We start from the raw sequence: 20,011 nt of genomic DNA on the forward strand, positions 1-20,011 counted from the left end.
CCGTGTCTTAAGGCTACTTTCACACTAGCGTTTTCTGCAATCCGTCACAATGCGTCGTTTTGCAGAAAAAAACGCATCCTGCAAAAGTGCTTGCAGGATGCGTTTTTTCCCCATAGACTTGTATTGACGACGCATTTGCGACGGATTGCCACACTTCGCATCCGTCGTGCGACAGATGCGTCGTGCTTCTGTGGACCGTCGGGAGCAAAAAACGCTACATGTAACGTTTTTTGCTCCTGACGGACCGCCCCACCTCCCCGCACCTTACAGTGGGGCAGCGGATGCGCCGGAGACATGCATCCGCTGCCTCCGTTGTGCAAAGCGTTAAACGCTAGCGTTGGAATCTCTCCCCGACGCATTGCGACGGGGAGATTCTGACGCTAGTGTGAAAGTAGCCTCAGTCGTCAGTGAAATATTTCACTATTTGAAGACCGTCTCCAGTAAAGTCATTGTTGATTTGCCCATAGCTATTCTATTGACATCCGGTGTCCTCGCTGCATCTTGAGTGATCGTTGATCGAGTAGGTTGAAGTCGTTTATAACTTCCAGTTCGTCTCCGTCCAGCTCACGTGTTCCGGTCGTACCTGGCAAGAGTCAATATCTTTGTCTTCTTTGTGTCCCATGTTTGAGATTTCCATCTTGATACTCCATAATAAGTCCTTTACTTCATCTACTTGCTGATGTCACTGATGTATTGTCTGCATATATAAGATTGTTGATGATTCTTCCAGCAATTTTGATTCCTTCTTCTTTTTCGGGTATCCAGCCTTCCTGAATAATTTTCTGCGTATAAATTGAAGAGAAATGGTGACAGGATTCAGCCTTGCCTGACGCTTTGCTCTACTTTGGACCATGCCGAGTCACCGGGTTCTGTTTGGACTGTTGCTTCTTGGTCGATGTAAAGGTTTCTAATGAGGCCGATCTGACCCATATTTTTCATGGTTTCTGGTGATCTACACAGTCGAAGGCTTTGCTGTAGCTGAAAGCAAAAATAGATCTTGTTGTATTCTTCGGCCTTTTCCATTATCCATCGAATTTTACCAATCACTTCTGTTGTTCCTCTGCATTTTTGGAATCCGACTTGTTCTTCTGGCAGTTAAGAGATACAAACTCCATTAGATTGAGCTCACAGAAAGATTCTTAGTTAATGCCATTCTGCATCTATGAGCAGGAGCCTTAAAAGCCAAAATCAAGCAAACTGTTGAATGTAATCTAGTTCCCAAATACCTCCAGTTAAAGGGAATCTGTCCGTAGCATCAGCCTCCTGAGTCGATTATATGGGCATGCAGGTCATAGGAAGCTGAATAAAATGATACCTTGATATCTGCCATCCGATGTCTTATTCCAGAGAAATCCATGTTAATATGTAAATGAGCTGTTACCTTTATAGTCAGCTGAAAAGGGTTAACTTTTTCGATGCTTCTGACTTTTGATGCTTTTATGGCTTTTTCTAGATGCAGCGGCTGCATTATCTATGGGACTGATGTCTAAGCTGAAGCTACATATGGATTCTATGCTCCGAGAGGTAAGATGCTGTGCCGCCCACTGCCTCTGCCCACGTAGGTGACCATCCTACACCAGATGATGTAGTACCACCCTACGGTTGTCGTATTCTGGGGACATAGTCAGGGCTATCCTATTAGGACTGCTGCACTGGAGTTGCCGCTTTTTACAACTTCCCTTTAAATGATAAGTGCCAGTGTCATATGTTGTGTCAAGGCATATGAAGTTAATAGATGGGTCGCCTGCTTTCTGTTAGTGAAATGAACCATTGTTGCTTACATCCAGAAAGGGTTTTAATTTACATTGTTGCTCTGGATCTTTAACCCCTTCACGACATGCGCTGTACATGTACTGTGCATGTCATGTCTTCCCTTGTTTGATGTGGGCTCTGGCGGTGATCTCATATCTTTGTTTTGAACAGCTGCCATGTGCCTCTAACAGCCGCAGGTGGAATCGCGATCCACCCTCGGCTGTTAACCTGTTAAATGCCGCTGTCAATCTCTGACGGCAGCATTTAACTCGCGCTTACCGGAAATCCCGCCAGTCACATGATTGCGGATCACCGATGGGTTGGCATGACAACCAGAGGACTCCAGCAGACCTCTTTGGCTGTCATAGCCGGATTGCTATGAGCGCAGCCCGATGGTCGGCGCTCATAGCAAGTGAACATTTCTGCTACACACAGGCGATCTGATCATCGCCTCTGTGTAGCAGAAGCGATCGTACAACTACAGCATGTAGTCTCCTATGGAGACTATTGAAGCATGCAAAAAGTTAAAAAAAAAGTTTTTATAAATAGTAAAAAAAAAATATATATATAAATATATATATATATATATATATATATATATATATATATATATATATATATATATATATATATATATTTGAAATCGCCCTTCTTTCTCCCGTTCAAAATAAAATAACAAAAAAATCAAACATACACATATTTGGTATCGCCGCGTTCAGAACCGCCTGATCTATCAAGCTATAAAATGAATTAATGCAATTGGTAAACGGTGTAGCAAAAAAAAAGTCAAAACCCCCGAATTATGTTTTATTTGGTCACCGCAACATTGCATTAAAATGCAATTACGGGTGATCAAAAGATCATATACAGACCAATATGGGATCATTAAAAATGTCAGGTCGGCACGCAAAAAATAAGCCCTCAGCCAACCTGAGATCATGAAAAATGGAGACGCTACGGGTATCGGAAAATGACGCAATTTTTTTAATTTTTTAAACAAAATTTGGATTTTCTTTCACCACTTAAATGAAAAGAACCTAGACATATTTGGTGTCTATGAACTTATGACCTGGAGAATCATAATGGCAGGTCTGTTTTAGCATTTGGTGACTATGGTGAAAAAAATGCAAAAAACAGTTGTCGAATTGCCCTTTTTTTTTTGCAATTTCACTGCACTTGGAATTTTCTTCCCGTTTTCGAGTACGCGATATGGTAAAACCAATGGTGTCGTTCAAAAGTAGAACTCGTCCCGCAAAAATAAGCCCTCACACGGCCATATTGACAGAAAAATAAAAAAGTTATGGCTCTGGGAAGAAGGGGAACGAAAAGCGGAAGTGCAAAAATGAAAAAGGGCTCTGTCATGAAGGCGTTAAATGAAATCAGTCAGCAGGATTTTACTATGTAATCTGAAGACAGCATGCTGTAGGAGTTAAAACACGAATTTCAGAGATGCCCTTCTTATCAAGCTCTGTGGTTTTGTTTACTTACAATGATTGTTTTAGCACCAGTAGCTTATCATTGATGTGACTAGCTGGTTGAGTGAGCCCTGGTCCGACTCCGCCCCCTCCTGTGATAGGCACCTCGCTGTCTATGGACTTTTTATATACAGAGCCTGGTGTGGGCGGGGATAGCTTCCTCAGCTCTGCTTCATTTCTAAATTTAAAAGCTCTAATTGTGTCGGAAGGGCAATACCCAGTAATCTAAGTGATACATCATTGGATTCATGGACTCTTTGCCTACATCATGCTGCTCTTTGATGAGGTATCAAAAACATGCTGACAGATTCCCTTTCAAGCACATCTGTCTCCAGATTTCAGAATATACACTGTATACATTACTAAATAGATCTCCTAGTCCTGACAAGGTTGGTGTCAGAAGGAGTCCAAGTGTATTCAGTCTCCCCCAACTAAGTGTAACTGGCAAGTATTCGGACCACCCTGCCAGTGTAACTGACAGGTGGAGCTTGTGGTAAGAACCTGTGTTCTCAGCAGCAGAGAGGAGGGACACTAAGGAGCTACTAATTAGGCTAGGTGGGCAGCAATTGAGTTTGACCTTTCAAAATACGTTATACAGCCATTCTAATATTGATTTTCAAAGTAGGCGCACCAGCCTCATCAGGTCTAAGAGATCTACTATGCAGGAACATAACGATCGCGGTCACAGAGTGCACCAATGCAACCAGCCTCTTGTGGGAGGGGGCAGCCGATGCCAGCACTAATTTCCTTCAGCTGGATGTGAGTCCTAAAGGGGGTCTAGTATGAGGGACCTTATTACATCAAGGGTGAACACATACAGTGGGGAAAATAAGTATTTGATATACTGATACATTTGCAAGCTTTCCCACCTACAAAGAATGGAGAGGTCTGTAATTGTTACCTTAGGTACCCTTCACCTGAGAGAGAGAGAGAAAGAATTTAAAAAAAATCAGAAAATCACATTGTATGATTTTTTACATAATTCATTTTTTTATTTTTATTGCATGAAATAAGTTTTTGGTACAGAAACCTTTGTTTGCATTTGCAGAGGTCAGAGGTTTCCTGTAGTTGTTGACCAAGTTTGCACACACTGCAGCAGGGATTTTGGCCCCCTCCTCCATACAGATCTTCTCCAGATCTTTCAGGTTTCGGGGATGTCGCTGGGCAACATTGAGTTTCCGCTCCCTCCAAAGGTTTTCTATTGGGTTCAGGTCTGGAGACTGGCTAGGCCACTCTTATGCTTCTTACGGAGCCACTCCTTATTTGCCCTGGCTGTGTGTTTCGGGTCATCGTCATGCTGCAAGACCCAGCCATGAAACATCTTCAATGCTCGTACTGAGGGAAGGCGATTGTTGGACAAAATATCGCGATACATGACCCAATCCATCCTCTCTTCAATATGGTGCAGTCATCCTGTCCCCTTTTTCAGAAAAGCTCTCCCAAAGTATGTTTTCCCCCACCATGCTTGAAGGTTGGGATGATGTTCTTGGAGTTGTACTTATCCTTCTTCTTCCCCTCAACATGGCGAGTAGAGTTGATACTAAAAAGTTCTATTTTGGTCTCATCTTAATACATGACCTTCTCGCATGCCTCCTTTGGATCATTCAGATGGACATTGGCGAACTTCAAATGGGCCTGGACATGTTCTGGTGTGAGCAGGAGGACCCTGTGTGCTCTACAGGATTTTTATCCATGACAGTCTAGTGTGTTACTAATGGTAATGTTTGACACTGTGATCCCAGCTCTCTTCAGGTCATTAACTGGGTCCTCCCGTGTAGCTCTGGGCTGATTTCTGACCTTTCTCAGAATCCTCCTTACCCCACAAGGCGAGATCTTACAATGAGACCCAGACAGAGGAAGATTGACAGTCATCTTGCGTTTCTTCCATTCCCTAATAATTGTGCCAACAGTTGTTGCCTTCTCACCAAGCTGCTTGCCTATTGTCCTGTCCCAGCCTTGTGTAGGTCTACAATTGTGTCCCTGGTGGCCTTAGACAGCTCTTTGGTCTTGGCCATGGTGGAGAGGTTGGAGTGTGATTGAGTGGACAGGTGTCTTTTAGACATGTAACAAGTACAAACAGGAGCAATTAATACAAATAATGAGTGCGGAGTAGGAGGGCATCTTAAAGAAAAACTAACAGATCTGTGAGAGCCAGAATTCTTGCTGGTTGGTAGGTGATCAAATACTTATTTCATGCAATAAAATGCTATTTAATTATTTAAAAATCATACAATGTGATTTTATGGTTTTTAATTTTAGATTCTGTCGCTCACAGGTGAAGTGTACGTACGATAAAAATTACAGACCTCTCCATTATTTGTAGGTGGGAAAACTTGCAAAATCGGCAGTGGATCAAATACTTATTTCCCCACTGTATGTCTTTATAGGATCTAGAACGCTACAAAGGCAGCGACATCTTCCCAACATGGGGATGGAGGCCTAGGTCCAAATTTTGATCCAGGGCCCATCGGACTCTAGTTACGCCACTTCTACTATGTATGTAGCTAATGGTATTAAATCTGGTGACAGATCCACTATACGTTATTACTCCTTTAATAGTCGTCCTTGTTTCTTTATATCTTAGGTTCCGGTCAGGTTTGATGATGTGGCGGTGTACTTTTCGGCAGAGGAGTGGGAGAGCTTGGCAATGGTGGAAAAGCTGATGTACATGGATGTCATGTTGGAGAATTACTACACCCTTTTTTCTCTTGGTAAAACATCATCGTTGAAAGGAGAACTTTTATGGCTTCTATGGGCACTTAAAGCAGAGGTGTATCTATGTGTTCCAGCACCTGGGCAAGAATTCAGTATGGCGCCCCACCACCTTCACCCCCTCAAGCACATATTCAATTTGCACTTAGTCATGTACCGACGAGCTCCTCTCCCTAATTCTCTCAATATTCAATTGGAAGAGAATCTAGTTGTCATGTGACCATAAGTATGAAAATCGCATATGAGTGAAGTGTCCGTGTGATAACTGCTGGAACCGGCAAGAAGAGCTGAATCCTGATAGTGAGGATATTACATGCTGTTAGGATTGGCTGCAGAGCTTCATTTTATAATAAAAGGGATTGTCCAGGTGTGAGATGAAAGTCTGCAGTCACTATAGGTGTCTCCCGGCTTCTGAATTCTCACAGCGCATGCACTGCTCACTTTTAGGATTCTCCCTTGCTGGTGGCAAGAGTGGACGGTTATGTCAGCACAAGTATGCGATGTGTATTCTTCTGGCCACATTCCGACTAGACGTGTCCAACCTCGCGCAATTCATTTGAATGACGCCACGCATGTCTAGTCTGCACACAACCACATGTATGTAAATTGCCGGCACCAGAGAATCCTGACAGCGTGCAGTGCGCACTGTGAGAAGTCAGAAGTCTGCAGTAACATAGAATGACTGCAGACTCATCACAAACCTGGACAACCTCTTTAATCCTCCTAACATGAATTAAAATATGAGAATTAGTCAGTATCACAAACATTTTTTTACATCCAGGTACCTTATAGATGACGTTGTCTTTGGAGTCGTTCTCTTTCTTTTCTTCATCTTGTCCAGACGCCAGGATGACTTTTGTCATCCACAGCTCGTCTCTGCAGACTTCCGTCTACTCTGTTCTTTTGCAGCACATTCACGATGCTCTTAAAAATAGCAGTGTCATTATATTGCTCCTGAATAAAAATATCTGCCTTACGCTGAGCTGTTGAATAAATAATTGCCCCTCACTATATTCCCTGCACAAAATATGACTTACACACTGGGCCCACTCTTCACACTGTCCTCTAGCACTGTGTTCTGCCTATAGGGCCCAGGCTCTATACTGTGCCCCCTCATCACACTCCTCCTCCTTGGCACACTCTCCCCTCCTGGCTGTGCCTTTACACTGTCCCCCCTTACTACCAATCCACACACACTCTACTTAGTTTCCAATCTGTGCCTACTCACACTTTTCTTCCCCCCATACTGTCTCCATACAAATGTCCTCCTCCCTCCTCATACTGTCTCCTCACATCTCCCCCTGTTAACCATAATATCTCCTCATATATTTACCCCCTCGCTCTCCATACTGCCTCATCACACATCCCCCTGGCTCCCCATACTGTTTCTACACCCATCCCATCACCCTCACTTCTCATACTGTTCGTATACATTCCCCTTCACTACTAATACTGTGTCCCCACCCATCCTTCCACTCTGCATACTGTGTCTGCACCCATCCCCTACCTCACTCCCCAAACTGTGCCTGCACACATTCCCACTTTGCTCCCCATACTGTGTCCGCACACATCCTCACCATTCTGTGCACCAATCCTCCCACTCACCATACTGTGTCTTCATCCATACCCTCTCATACTGTTTCTTCATACATTCCCCCTCGCTCCTTATACTGTGTCCGCAACATCCCTCACTCACTATACTGTCTGCAGCCATCTCCCCTATACTGTTTCCTTATACATGTCAACTATCTCCCCCCTTGCTCCTCATACTGTGCCTCCATATTGTGTCTGCACCTGTCCCTTCTTTGCTCCCCAAATCTTTCCACCCCGTTACTCTAAATCTTCGGTGGCTTCAGCTCCACTGGAGCACTTACCACCAATGTTGTTTGCTCCTTTGCAGCACTGGCGAGTGATGTCAGCAGCTTGATCACATGACCTCATCATGCTGCTGACGTCACCTTGAACCAGCGGCCAGAGCTTTAATTGTACTTGTGTCTGAAAGCAGCCTTTAGAGGAGACACGCCGCATCAGGTGGCCCTACGGCATCCCCCTTTCAGCTGCACCAGGGGCATATGCTCCACCTGTTCCCCCTAGATGCGCCTCTGCTTAAAGGGGTACTCTGGGGACATAAGAAAAAAATTATACTTTCCCTGCCCTCATAAACTATAAAGATGATATGCCCACTGCAGTTCTATAATCTTTATGTCACTTGTAATTCAGTGTGACAGGAGCTGCTCCTTACTGCTCTACCTTCTTGTCTGGGATGTTAGATCAGTGTGCAGCTTCTTCTTGTTACTATCAGTCAGTCTCCTGATAATAGCTGTTTCTCTGCAGAGAACATGAGGCATAGCCACGCCACCTCTTCTCGGACTGGCTGTTACTCACAGCAGAAATCTTCACACTGGTGTGTAACATAACATCCCAGATGGGAGTGGAGAGCAGTGAGGAGAAGCTGCTGTCACACTGAATTACAAATCCCTCTGGCTGTTATGACCTGCTGCAAATGTGATGTATAGCCAGACACCACCTTCTGGCTCTGTCTCTGAGAAGTATTAGCCCATTCCTTGTGGACAATGGTCTCCAGGTCCCTAATATCCTTGGGTTTGCAGCTGCACCTGCCTTCTTTACAGAACCTGCCCCAGATCATCAGCAAATTGTGAACTCTGCTCCCATTTGTATCTCTAGGAACATTCACTGCTTTTATATCTTTTTGTATTCTTGTACTTGTTTGTGAAAGGCTATGATTGAGGACCATTTTGTTTCACATGCTAATCTGGCCACATCATGATAAAGTGGCTGAAGATCTGAATATATATATTTTTTTTATTTCTCATCTCTGTTTTAGGATATTAGCTTGTAAAGTTAATTTCCACTATTGCCAAAGGGGTGTTGGCAGAGATTTTCCCTGAGGGTGCTAACTTATTTTTCCCCAGCATGACATCGCCCAAATATAAGTAGGGATAAAGAAAGAGCACGCCTCAAGAGAAGGTCTGAACCGGATTTCTCTGTGTGATATGGTAAGACTGATGGGTCTAACAAGATCACACAGATCTCACTCCCAGCACCTACTGTGATTACATATGGCAAGAGGAGCACAGCTCTGCTCTCCTGACATTTCTAATAACAGATAAAGCAGAGGTGGATGGAATGACACACAGCTCTGCTCCTCCTGGCATTTCTAATAACAGATAAAGCAGAGGTGTATGGAATGACACACAGCTCTGCTCTCCTCCTGATATTTCTAATAACAGATAAAGCAGAGGTGGATGGAATGACACACAGCTCTGCTCTCCTCCTGACATTTCTAATAACAGATAAAGCAGAGGTGTATGTAATGATGCACAACTCTGCTCTCCTCCTGACATTTCTAATAACAGGTAAAGCAGAGGTGGATGTAATGACACACAGCTCTGCTCTCCTCCTGACATTTCTAATAACAGATAAAGCAGAGGTGGATGGAATGACACACAGCTCTGCTCTCCTCCTGGCATTTCTAATAACAGATAAAGCAGAGGTGTATGGAATGACACACAGCTCTACTGTCCTCCTGGCATTTCTAATAACAGATAAAGCAGAGGTGTATGGAATGACACACAGCTCTGCTCTCCTCCTGGCATTTCTAATAACAGATAGATAAAGCAGAGGTGTATGGAATGGCACACAGCTCTGCTCTCCTCCTGACATTTCTAATAACAGATAAAGCAGAGGTGTATGGAATGACACACGGCTCTGCTCTCCTCTTGACATTTCTAATAACAGATAAAGCAGAGGTGTATTGGAATGACACACGGCTTTGCTCCTCCTGGCATTTCTAATAACAGATAAAGCAGAGGTGTATGGAATGACACACAGCTCTGCTCTCCTCCTGGCATTTCTAATAACAGATAGATAAAGCAGAGGTGTATGGAATGGCACACAGCTCTGCTCTCCTCCTGACATTTCTAATAACAGATAAAGCAGAGGTGTATGGAATGACACACGGCTCTGCTCTCCTCTTGACATTTCTAATAACAGATAAAGCAGAGGTGTATTGGAATGACACACGGCTTTGCTCCTCCTGGCATTTCTAATAACAGATAAAGCAGAGGTGTATGGAATGACACATAGCTCTGCTCTCCTCCTGGCATTTCTAATAACAGATAAAGCAGAGATGTATTGGAATGACACACGGCTTTGCTCCTCCTGGCATTTCTAATAACAGATAAAGCAGAGTTGTATGGAATGACACACAGCTCTGCTCTCCTCCTGGCATTTCTAATAACAGATAAAGCAGAGGTGGATGTAATGACACACAGCTCTCCTCTCCTCCCAAGGTCACACAGGTCTCATTGCTGGCACCCACTGTAATTGTAAGTACAGGGGGATAAATGCAGAGCTGTTTGTCTGCAATAGATGCAGAGATGTATGTAATGACTCTGCTCTCCTTCTGGCGGTGAGATTTATGTTTTCTGCTTACACACATTAGTCTCTGCAGATCACACAGAGAAAGCCTAGTGTAAGTGTTTCTGGATGCATTGTCTGTGTCCTTTTTTCCCATTGCACAACTCCTCCTACTTGGCTTTGAGGTACATCATACAGGGAAAGAAGAAACTGCCCCCAAAGAAGAATCTTGCCTTCCTCCTTGCTTAGAGTGGAAATTATCAGATAAACTTTACAAGCTAATGTCTCTGCAATGGAGATGGGGAAATAAAATAAAAACTTCCCACTTGTTTTAAAATTTGTCCAGATTTAGTCTGGATTGCGGCTAGAGCTACAATCTAGGAGTCGTTTTAGATCTGAGACCAAACTGTAAGGTCCCTTTCCCAAAGCCCAGCAAGGTCGCAGGATATACCGTTCAGGGTTAAGTCACTGCATCTGAACTTCATGATAAACTCTATTGTAACTGCTGCCATAAGATTATGTCCCATTCGCTTCCACAGGATTTGTCTTTGAAAAACCTGAAATCATCTCTATAATTGAAGAATTTCAAGACCATTACCATACAGCAGGTGAGAGTAGATGAGAACGGAAATCTGACATCTGTGTCTTGAAAAAGGGTTCTGGAGTCAGTAAACCAAACCTCTGACTCCGACTCCTCAATTTCCATGACTCCGACTCCACCAAAATGGACTCAGACTCCGACTCCACAGCCCTGCTTGTATATACCTGAATTTCACAGATCTTGTGTCTTTGTACCTTGTTCTCCATCATTATTTTAGCTCCTTCTCCATGGTTCCTACTGTTTGCAATTTGCAAATAGTCTCAATATAGTGGTTATTCCTAAAGTAATATTTTCCAAAACTAAAAATCTGGTGAATAAGGGTTAAGCAACTGAGACAGTTCCCAAGTGATCTATGATAAAAGCTGGTCCATGGCTGTCCTGTCTCCATTGACTCACAAAAAATTGCCCTCAATAGAATACCCCTAAACCAGGGAAACAAGTACCACTATTTACCAAATACGTAAATCACATTTTTTTGGTGATTACACTATGCAGTAAATCCCAAAACAAGTGGTGCTTTCTAAATAAAATATAATTTATTAAGCATAAATAAAACATAATTAAACAAACAATAACAAAAATAATAAAAAAGTGCAAGATCCAATAAAAAGAGGGACATAACAACCATAAGAAAACCATCTGATTTCTATAACACTACGGTGTGACTAAGTATAAAGAGAGCTAGATACCACACAAAAAGACCTCTAACTGAGTCTAATAGGGAAAATACCATAGCCCATGCTGGCCATATAGTTTATTCATGTCTGGGACTTAGACTATCATGTGCTGTGGCAGTTACGGCATATGGTAAGATATACAAAAAGCCCTTATGACCAAAGTGGTAAAGCTCCGTTAGATAAAACAATGGCACATTACCAGAAGTGTGTGATGTGGTTTTCCTCAGCGTCCCTCTGCCCCGACGCGTGTTTCACTGACAGCTTCTTCAGGAGACGCCTCCTGAAGAAGCCGTCAGTGAAACGCGCGTCGGGGCAGAGGGACGCCGAGGAAAACCACATCACACACTTCTGGTAATGTGCCATTGTTTTATCTAACGGAGCTTTACCCACATATTTACCACTTTACCAAATCCTATGGTTGTTGTGTCCCTCTTTTTATTGGATCTTGCACTTTTTTGTTATTATTTTTGTTATTGTATGTTTAATTATCATTTATTAAGCATAAATAAAACATATTTTATTTAGAAAGCACCACTTGTTTTGGGATTTACTGCATAGTGTAATCACCAAAAAAATGTGATTTCTGTCTCCATTGACGTACGGTTGGGTTAAACCTAGAAATGTCATCACATTCTCTGGGTACCACCAGTGGTGTCGTCCACCTTTGGTTCATATTTTTCCTTTTTACATGTTTGTTTTTGTGTCCAAGATAAGGTTCATATTAGTTTAATAAATCCTCTTTATCAGGGTCAGAGCTATGGGGAAATCCTTGACAAGATCTATAATACTTGCGGATTTGGGGAAAATATCCACCTTGTTTGGATTTGGCCTTAGAGATTGTACGGAGTCCACTTGCTAAAGCCTCGGCGCCCCTCATGGCAAACATTTGATGGCTTGTGTCAACTTTTATTTAAAATAAACAGAATTGCAGGTAGAGCCTAACTTCATGGCCGCTCTGCACACTTGGTCCCACATGGTCTCACCTGCCCACCTCTTACAATTAACATTTAACCCTGTGCTAGTTGGAGCCCATTCCCTCATCACAAATGCTAGAAAAAGTGCACTTGGCTTGTAGACCTTCTTTGCCTACATGAAGATCCCACCATGACTCCCTGGATTTCGGCCTACAGAAAACTAAGGTTGTGTATGAATCTTGTTTTACGGTTGCAGATGTGCAGTCCGTCAGCGTGAAAGAGGAGCCGGAGTATCATTCAGAGACTGAAGCGTCCACTGGATATTGGACATCGGAGAGTTCTGTGGGCAGCAAATCGGGACGTCTGTCATGTGCGCAGAAGTGCAGAAGAGTTCACTGTCATTCAGAAGCCCCATCAAAGCAAGATCTGGTAGATCAAAGCTTATATAATGGTAATATGTTTTTTTTTTTCTTTAATTCTTCATTCATTGTACATATTTCACAATAAATATGTATAAATTACAAGAAATATACCCATTATACACCACCAACACCCCTAACCGTCCTCATCGGTAGAAATAACGAGATATAATAATAATATAATAATACAGTGGCTTGCAAAAGTACTCACCCTCATTGGCATTTTGCTACTTCACAACCTGGAATTTCCCTGTTTTTTTTTTTTGAGAGTTTGCATCAGTTCGTGTAAAGAACATGCCTACAACTGTGAACATTTGGTCTTTTTATTGTGAAGCAAATAAGAAATAGGACAAAACGGAATACTTCGGTGTGCATTAGTATTCAGCCCTCTAAAGTCAGTACTTTCTAAAGGCTCCTTTTGCTTATAACCCAACCCTTGATTCTGCTTCTCAACAACTTTGGCTTGTTTTGAGATCTCCTTGTTCTTCATGGTGTTCGGTTAGTGGTTCCTCTTGTTAATGGTGTTGCAGCCTCTGTGGCCTTTCAGAAAAGGTAAAGTGTATATACTGACAGACATGTGACACTTAGGCTGCCGTCACACTATCAGTATTTGGTCAGTATTTTACATCAGTATTTCTCAGCCAAAACCAGGAGTGGGTGATAAATACAGAAGTGGTGCATATGTTTCTATTATACTTTTCCTCTAATTGTTCCACTCCTGGTTTTGGCAACAAATACTGATGTAAAATGCTGACCAAACACTGCTAGTGTGACGGCGGCCTAAGACTGCACACAGGGGGATGTCCTGTCACTAAGCAAGTGACTTATGAAGGGAATTTCTCGCACCAGAAATTTTTAGGGACTCCATAGCAGAAGGGGTGAATACATATGCACATGCCAATTTTTAGTTATTTGATTTCATAAATGTAATTTATGCCTATGTTCATTTCCCCAACGTAGACTATTTATTGCTGATGCATCACACCCGAATAGGATTACAAAAAATATTTAAACACAGGTTGTAATGTAACAAAATAGGTAAAAACTTTCACAAGCGCCAGTATATATGATTTAATTTAGTGTTCCCTTTCCATGAATATGTCCCAATACAGAGACTAACCCTTTAAAAAATTGAGAATTTGTCTCCCCTTCCAGCTCCTGAGATGTCATAGCAAATATTAGGAATACTTTCCAGTTTGAACAATGGTACACGGTGGTCAATCTGCCTCTGAAACCCCTAACTTAAACATTTATTCCTATGATTCGGAATATACCGCCCCTTACTCTTCTTTAGCATTAGAGCCCCTTTCCCTCATCACCCATTATAAGAAAAGCATGTACTCTGCTCTGAAGGTACCGTCACACATAACGATATCGTTAACGATATCGTTGCTTTTTGTGACGTAGCAATGATATCGTTAACAAAGTCGTTATGTGTGACAGCGACCAACGATCAGGCCCCTGCTGGGAGATCGTTGGTCGCTGGGGAAAGTCCAGGACTTTATTTCGTCACTGGACTCCCGCTGACATCGCTGAATCGGCGTGTGTGACGCCGATTCAGCGATGTCTTTACTGGTAACCAGGGTAAACAGGGTAAACATCGGGTTACTAAGCGCTGGGCCGCTTACATTCTACATACTTACATTCCCGGTGTCTGGTCATGTCCCTCGCCTTCAGCTTCCCGCACTGACTGGTGAGCGCCGGCCAGCTGTACTTTACGGCCGGCGCTGACACAGTACAGGGAAGCAGAACGCCGGGGGACGCGACAGACACCGGAATGTAAGTATGTAGTGTTTGTTTTTTTACATTTACACTGGTAACCAGGGTAAACATCGGGTTACTAAGCGCGGCCCTGCGCATCGTTGTCGGTATCGCTGCAGCGTCGCTTAGTGTGACGGTACCTTTAGACTTCCTTCGCCTACATGATAATCCCACCATGGTTGGTTAGATCTTTACTGATCGGGGAGTCCATGCAACAAAGGTCAATCTTGTATTCCTCTGTTGCAGATATACAGTCATTCACATTGAAAGAGGAACCGGAGTTTTATTCAGAGACCGATGTGTCCATGAGATATTGGATGGCGGAAAGTTCTTTGTTGCGTCAACAGAAGCTTTTGGTGCAGTCGCAAAATTGCAATGGAGTTGAGAAGCCGGTCTATCATGCAGAAGACTTTACAAGGCAAGACCTGATAGACCGAAGTTTTTATAATGGTGATAAAGCTATTTTTTATGTAATTTATTTGATCTCACCCCATCACCCCCTGTCCTCACCACTACCATAAAAGTGTCATGCAGATACGTGTACCCAGACATGACTGCTTTTCCATCTCCTCTTTTCCTCAAATTGCTTTAAAACATGAGGTAAAACATTGCTTAAAAACAGGCAGTGAAATGTTTTACTGACAGGAGGAATCAGCTGTGATCCCGTGCTGTCCTGTCTGTAGACTCTTTTGCTTCCTCCCCTGCCCAGGAGACCCACGCGGTCCTGGCTGTATACTCTCTTTTGCTTCCTCCCCTGCCCAGGAGATGTGGTAAGATCGGGCCATATTCCTGCACGGTCAGACACGGCCATTAGATGGGCACATTTATCAGATTACCTCATCAGAGAAACATTTTTTTTAACATGTACAATTGTGGAAATTATTATAAATCCAAGATCTGTTGATGAACTTGTACTATGTGGGAGACCCTCTTTAATATAAAAAAAAAACCTCTTCAAGAACCTGAGGAAAAGAAAATCTGCTCCAAAACTTCCCCAGAAAAAGGAGTTTTCTGAAGCAGTTTTTTTAAATCCTTAAAAAGAAAAACAACTAAGGTTATGGGCACTTGGCATCTTTTATACGCCGAGGTTTTCCAGCCAAAGCCACTTCAGGAAAATGCCGCCAGTTGTTTTCCTGAAGTAATTTTGCCGTCATTTCTTCCAGCGGCTTCACCTCCCAAGTCTTTCACTCGATACTATGAAGCATAGAGAGTAGGTGGCTTCTGAGCAGAAGTCGCCCGAAAAATGAGCATGTTAGAAGAAGTGATATAAAACGGAACATTTGCACAGCAATGCCGTTTTGACATTGCTGAGCCTTATATTCATTTTGTGGGGCACTTTTGCGGCACTTTTTCAGGCGGATTCCAGGCAGATAGCGTGATCATGTGCACTCAGCCTAAGGGTCACACATAAATCTTTTGTATTTCTCTTTCAGCTGCACACTTCATCACAGTAAAAGAGGAGCCAGAGAATTTTTCTGAGACTGATGTGTCCTCCAGATACTGGACAGCGGAAAGTTCTGTGTGCGTCAAACAGGATCTTATGTTACCAATGGAAATGTGCAATGGAGTTGAGAAGCCGGTCTGGAGACTCTGCAAGACAAGAGCTGGTAGATCAAGGCTTCAATATTGGTAATAAATCTTTACTTCAGCCAATTGGTGACAAGTCTGGAGGAACGACATGGGTTGGGTCAGGTGCCACCAAGTGTGAAGTGATGACTGAGCATAAACCTCACATCTTACAAATGCATGGACTTCGGAAAATGCTTCAACAGTAGTTCTCACCTATTAAGACAGAAGAGAATCCATGCAGGTGGATGGCCTTATTTCTGTGGGAAATGCGGAAAAAGTTTCATAGATAGCGCTTAGCTTGTCATATATAGAAGGACGCACACCGGTGAGAAGCCATATGCCTGCAGCGAATGTGAGAAGAGGTTTATATGTAAGTTGCACCTTGTGAGACACCAGCGATCACACACGGGTGAGCGGCCATATGTGTGCAGCAAATGTGGTAGAAGGTTTGCTCAGAGTTTCAATCTTCTCCCTCACTGGAGAACTCACACAGGGGAGAAGCCATATTCTTGTTCTAATTGTGAAAAATGTTTTATCCGGAGGTCCCATCTTGTGCATCATCAGCGGATTCACACAGGACAGGGACCCTATGCTTGCAGTGAATGAGAAAAGCTTCACAGAAAGTTCTGGTCTGCTAAAACACCTGAGAATACACTCAGGGGAAAAACCTTGTGCCTGCAGCCAGTGCCCAAAATCATTCATAGACAAGTCCGCCTTGGCGAACCATCAGAGAACTCACACAAGAGAGCGGCCGTATCCTTGTAGAGATTGCGGGAAAATGTTCTCTCACAGCTCCGCTCTGGTGAAGCATATCCGTATTCATACTGCTGAAAAGCCATATTGATTTAGAAAGTATTGGAAAAGCTTTTCTCAGACCTCGGCCCTTGTGAATCACGAGAGAACTCACACTAGATGAAAGCCATTTTCATGTTCTGACTGTCGGAAGTGTTTTACACAAGTGTCATCCCTTGAAAAACACCAGCGGACTCACACAGGAGTGAGGCCATACACGTGCGGAGAGTGTGGGAAGAGCTTTACATACAGCTCCGTGCTTGTCAAACATGAGGACGCACAAAAAATAACACATTGCTTAAATATAAATGAAAAAAACCTTTCCCAAACCTAAATACACTCCTAACATCTTTTAACGGAGTGGGCTAAAATTAGGAAAACATTTTCTGTTAACCCTAAATGGGTTCTCCAGGAACAAGGAAAGAATGAAAATGTCATTAAGAATAAATATCTTTAATTAATAAATCACATTTATTTTGTCTTGAGGTAATCGCCGCCATCACCACCATCTTGTTCCACTGACAGGCATCAGAATGTTAGTAGGACAGGAGCCTCTGAGCTTGTGCAGTAGGATGTTCCACTGCTGTGTCCTGGAAGTAACTTATACCATTAACTCCAGGACACAGCAGCAGACCTGCACATGCCCACAAGCACATATTATGAAAGGGTTATTCCAGCACTATCAATCATGTAGTTTTTTCGTGCCAGTTTGCACATTATCAGTAGATGCCTGCTATTCTTCAATAGTGGGTATCCTCTTAAAGGGGTGGGCATAGGTATTTGATTACTTATCCAAAGGAAAGGCCATTAATAGTAAATCAGTGGAGGTCCAACAACTTTATCCCCCACTGATCAGTTTGTTTGTTTGTTTTTTTTTGGCTCCTGCAGCTGCTGGATTTAAAGGGAATCTGTCACCCCAAAATTCGCCTTTAAGCTAAGGCCACCGGCATCAGGGGCTTATCTACAGCATTCTGTAATGCTGTAGATAAGCCCCCGATGTAACCTGAAAGATAAGAAAAACAAGTTAAATTATACTCACCCAGGGGCGGTCCTGGTCCGGTCCGATGGGCGTCGCGGTCCGGGTCCGGGGCCTCCCATCTTCATACGATGACGTCCTCTTCTTTGCTTCCTGCCGCGGCTCCTGCGCAGGCGTACTTTGTCTGCCCTGTTGAGGGCAGAGCAAAGTACTGCAGTGCGCTGGCGCTTGGCCTCTCCTCTCTGACCTTTTCCCTTTGAGCGCTCAGCGGTGTTCGGAGGTATAAGGGTATGTGTCCACGTTCAGGATTTGATCAGGATTTTATGCAGGTAAAATCCTGACCAAATCTGCACCTGAGGTCACTGGCAGGTCGCCTGCGGTGTTCTTGTGTGTTTTGCTCATTGTAACGACATGCTGAGTTCTGAAAAGACGCGCCGCATGTGCGTTTTCGCGGCTATGCCGCATGCGTTTTTTACTGCATAGTGGAGACGGGATTTCATTAAATCCCCTCCACTATGCTGTAACATCTGGACGCTGCGTTTTTGACGCTGTGGCTCAACACAGCGTTAAAAACGCAGCAATTCCTGAACGTGGAAACATACCCTAAGGTTTACCTCCGGTCACTGGTGTCAGCTGATGGGACTACTGCTACTAATAACAGCGAGAGCAGGAGCAGCTGATGGAAGTATTCATTAGCCGGCTCATAGTGCTGTAAAGAAAAAAGAAAAAAACGGCGTGGGTTCCCCTGTATTTTTGATAACCAGCCAGGCTAAACTCACAGCTGTCAGTTTCAGCAAGGCTGGTTATCAAGAATAGAGCGGTCCCCATGCTGTTTTTTAAAATTATTTAAATAATAAAAAAACGTTGTTGGGTCCCCCCATTTTTAACAACCAGCCTTGCTAAAGCAGACAGCTGGGGACTGATAGTCTCAGGCTGGTAAGGGGCAATGGATATTGGCCCCCCAGCCTAAAAATAGCAGCCCGCAGCTGCCCAGAAAAGGCAGATGCGCCAATTCTGACACTTTGCCGGACTCTTCCCACTTGCCCTGTAGCGGTGGCAAGTGGGGTTCATATTTGTGGGGTTGATATCACCTTTGTATTGTCAGGTGATATCAAGCCCAAGACTTAGTAATGGAGAAGCATCTATAAGACACCGATCCATTACTAATCTTATAGTTACATGGTAAATACACAGCCAGAATAAAGTCTTTTATTAGAAATAAAACAAAACACACTTTTCCTTTTTTATTTAAAAATAACAAACACAGTTATACTCACCTAACGCCTAATTTCATCAAAACGCTTGTCTCCTGTAAGTAAAAAAAAAAAAAAACAACAATATCCCTCACCTCTCCGTTCTGTCCTATGCCATAATCCATGTCTGGGGGATAAATGGTTTTCAACCTGGACGGTGCCAAGATGCGACCGTCCAGGCTGGGAACCACTGGTGACTGAACTGCTGCGAGCGCAGCATCAGTGAGCAGCGGTGACATCGAGATTACCTCCGGTCACTTGAGGCTGCGTTCCCAGCCGTGCTAAACTGCCATGACCACAGTGACATCCCCAGTAGCACCGTGACAGTTTTTGTTTTACAGCGTGGGAACCGCGGTTCTCTGACCGGCAAGGATGATTTCACCACTGATCAGAAACAGTTTTTGCCGTGCTGCCATGCACATGACAACGTGGCTGGACGTCCGGGCCCCCCATTCATGTGAGTGGAGTCCGGGTTAGGGTCCGGGTACTGCTCTGGTACCCTAACCCGAACTTTTTGTAACTGCTCTGCCGATCCCACTGGACCCGAACATCCAGGTGTCCACCCACCTCTAGTGAGCAGACATGTTATTAACCCCTTCCCGACCTTTGACGCCACGTAGGCGTCATGAAAGTCGGTGCCAATCCGACCTGTGACGCCTATGTGGCGTCATGGCGGGAACGCTTCCCTGCGGGTCCGGTGACCGGGGTAATTTAAATGTCACCATACCCG

The 20,011-nt window shown here is 43.7% G+C and overlaps 1 protein-coding gene and 1 pseudogene across 3 annotated transcripts in view; both read left to right on the forward strand.

Moving 5' to 3' along the window:
• Window positions 1–16,327, forward strand: part of LOC138677066 (uncharacterized) — a 36,154-nt gene extending 19,827 nt beyond the window's left edge. The window contains exons 3-8 of one of the 3 annotated variants that reach the window (XM_069766899.1): window positions 1,454–1,524; window positions 5,812–5,938; window positions 10,859–10,927; window positions 12,768–12,962; window positions 14,938–15,109; window positions 16,125–16,326. In XM_069766899.1, coding sequence (XP_069623000.1) covers window positions 1,454–1,524; window positions 5,812–5,938; window positions 10,859–10,927; window positions 12,768–12,962; window positions 14,938–15,109; window positions 16,125–16,170 — 680 coding nt within the window. In that variant the 3' untranslated portion in view covers window positions 16,171–16,326. Of the gene's footprint in view, window positions 1–1,453; window positions 1,525–5,811; window positions 5,939–10,858; window positions 10,928–12,767; window positions 12,963–14,937; window positions 15,142–16,124 lie in introns of all 3 variants that reach the window. The other 2 variants (XM_069766898.1, XM_069766900.1) reach the window with 2 other exon arrangements.
• Window positions 16,328–16,437: 110 nt separating this feature from the next.
• On the forward strand, window positions 16,438–17,386 carry LOC138677067 (zinc finger protein 436-like; annotated as a pseudogene).
• The last annotated feature ends 2,625 nt before the right edge of the window (window positions 17,387–20,011 follow it).

The sequence above is a fragment of the Ranitomeya imitator genome, chromosome 4 (genome assembly GCF_032444005.1).
Source record: "Ranitomeya imitator isolate aRanImi1 chromosome 4, aRanImi1.pri, whole genome shotgun sequence".
Classification (NCBI taxonomy): domain Eukaryota; kingdom Metazoa; phylum Chordata; class Amphibia; order Anura; family Dendrobatidae; genus Ranitomeya; species Ranitomeya imitator.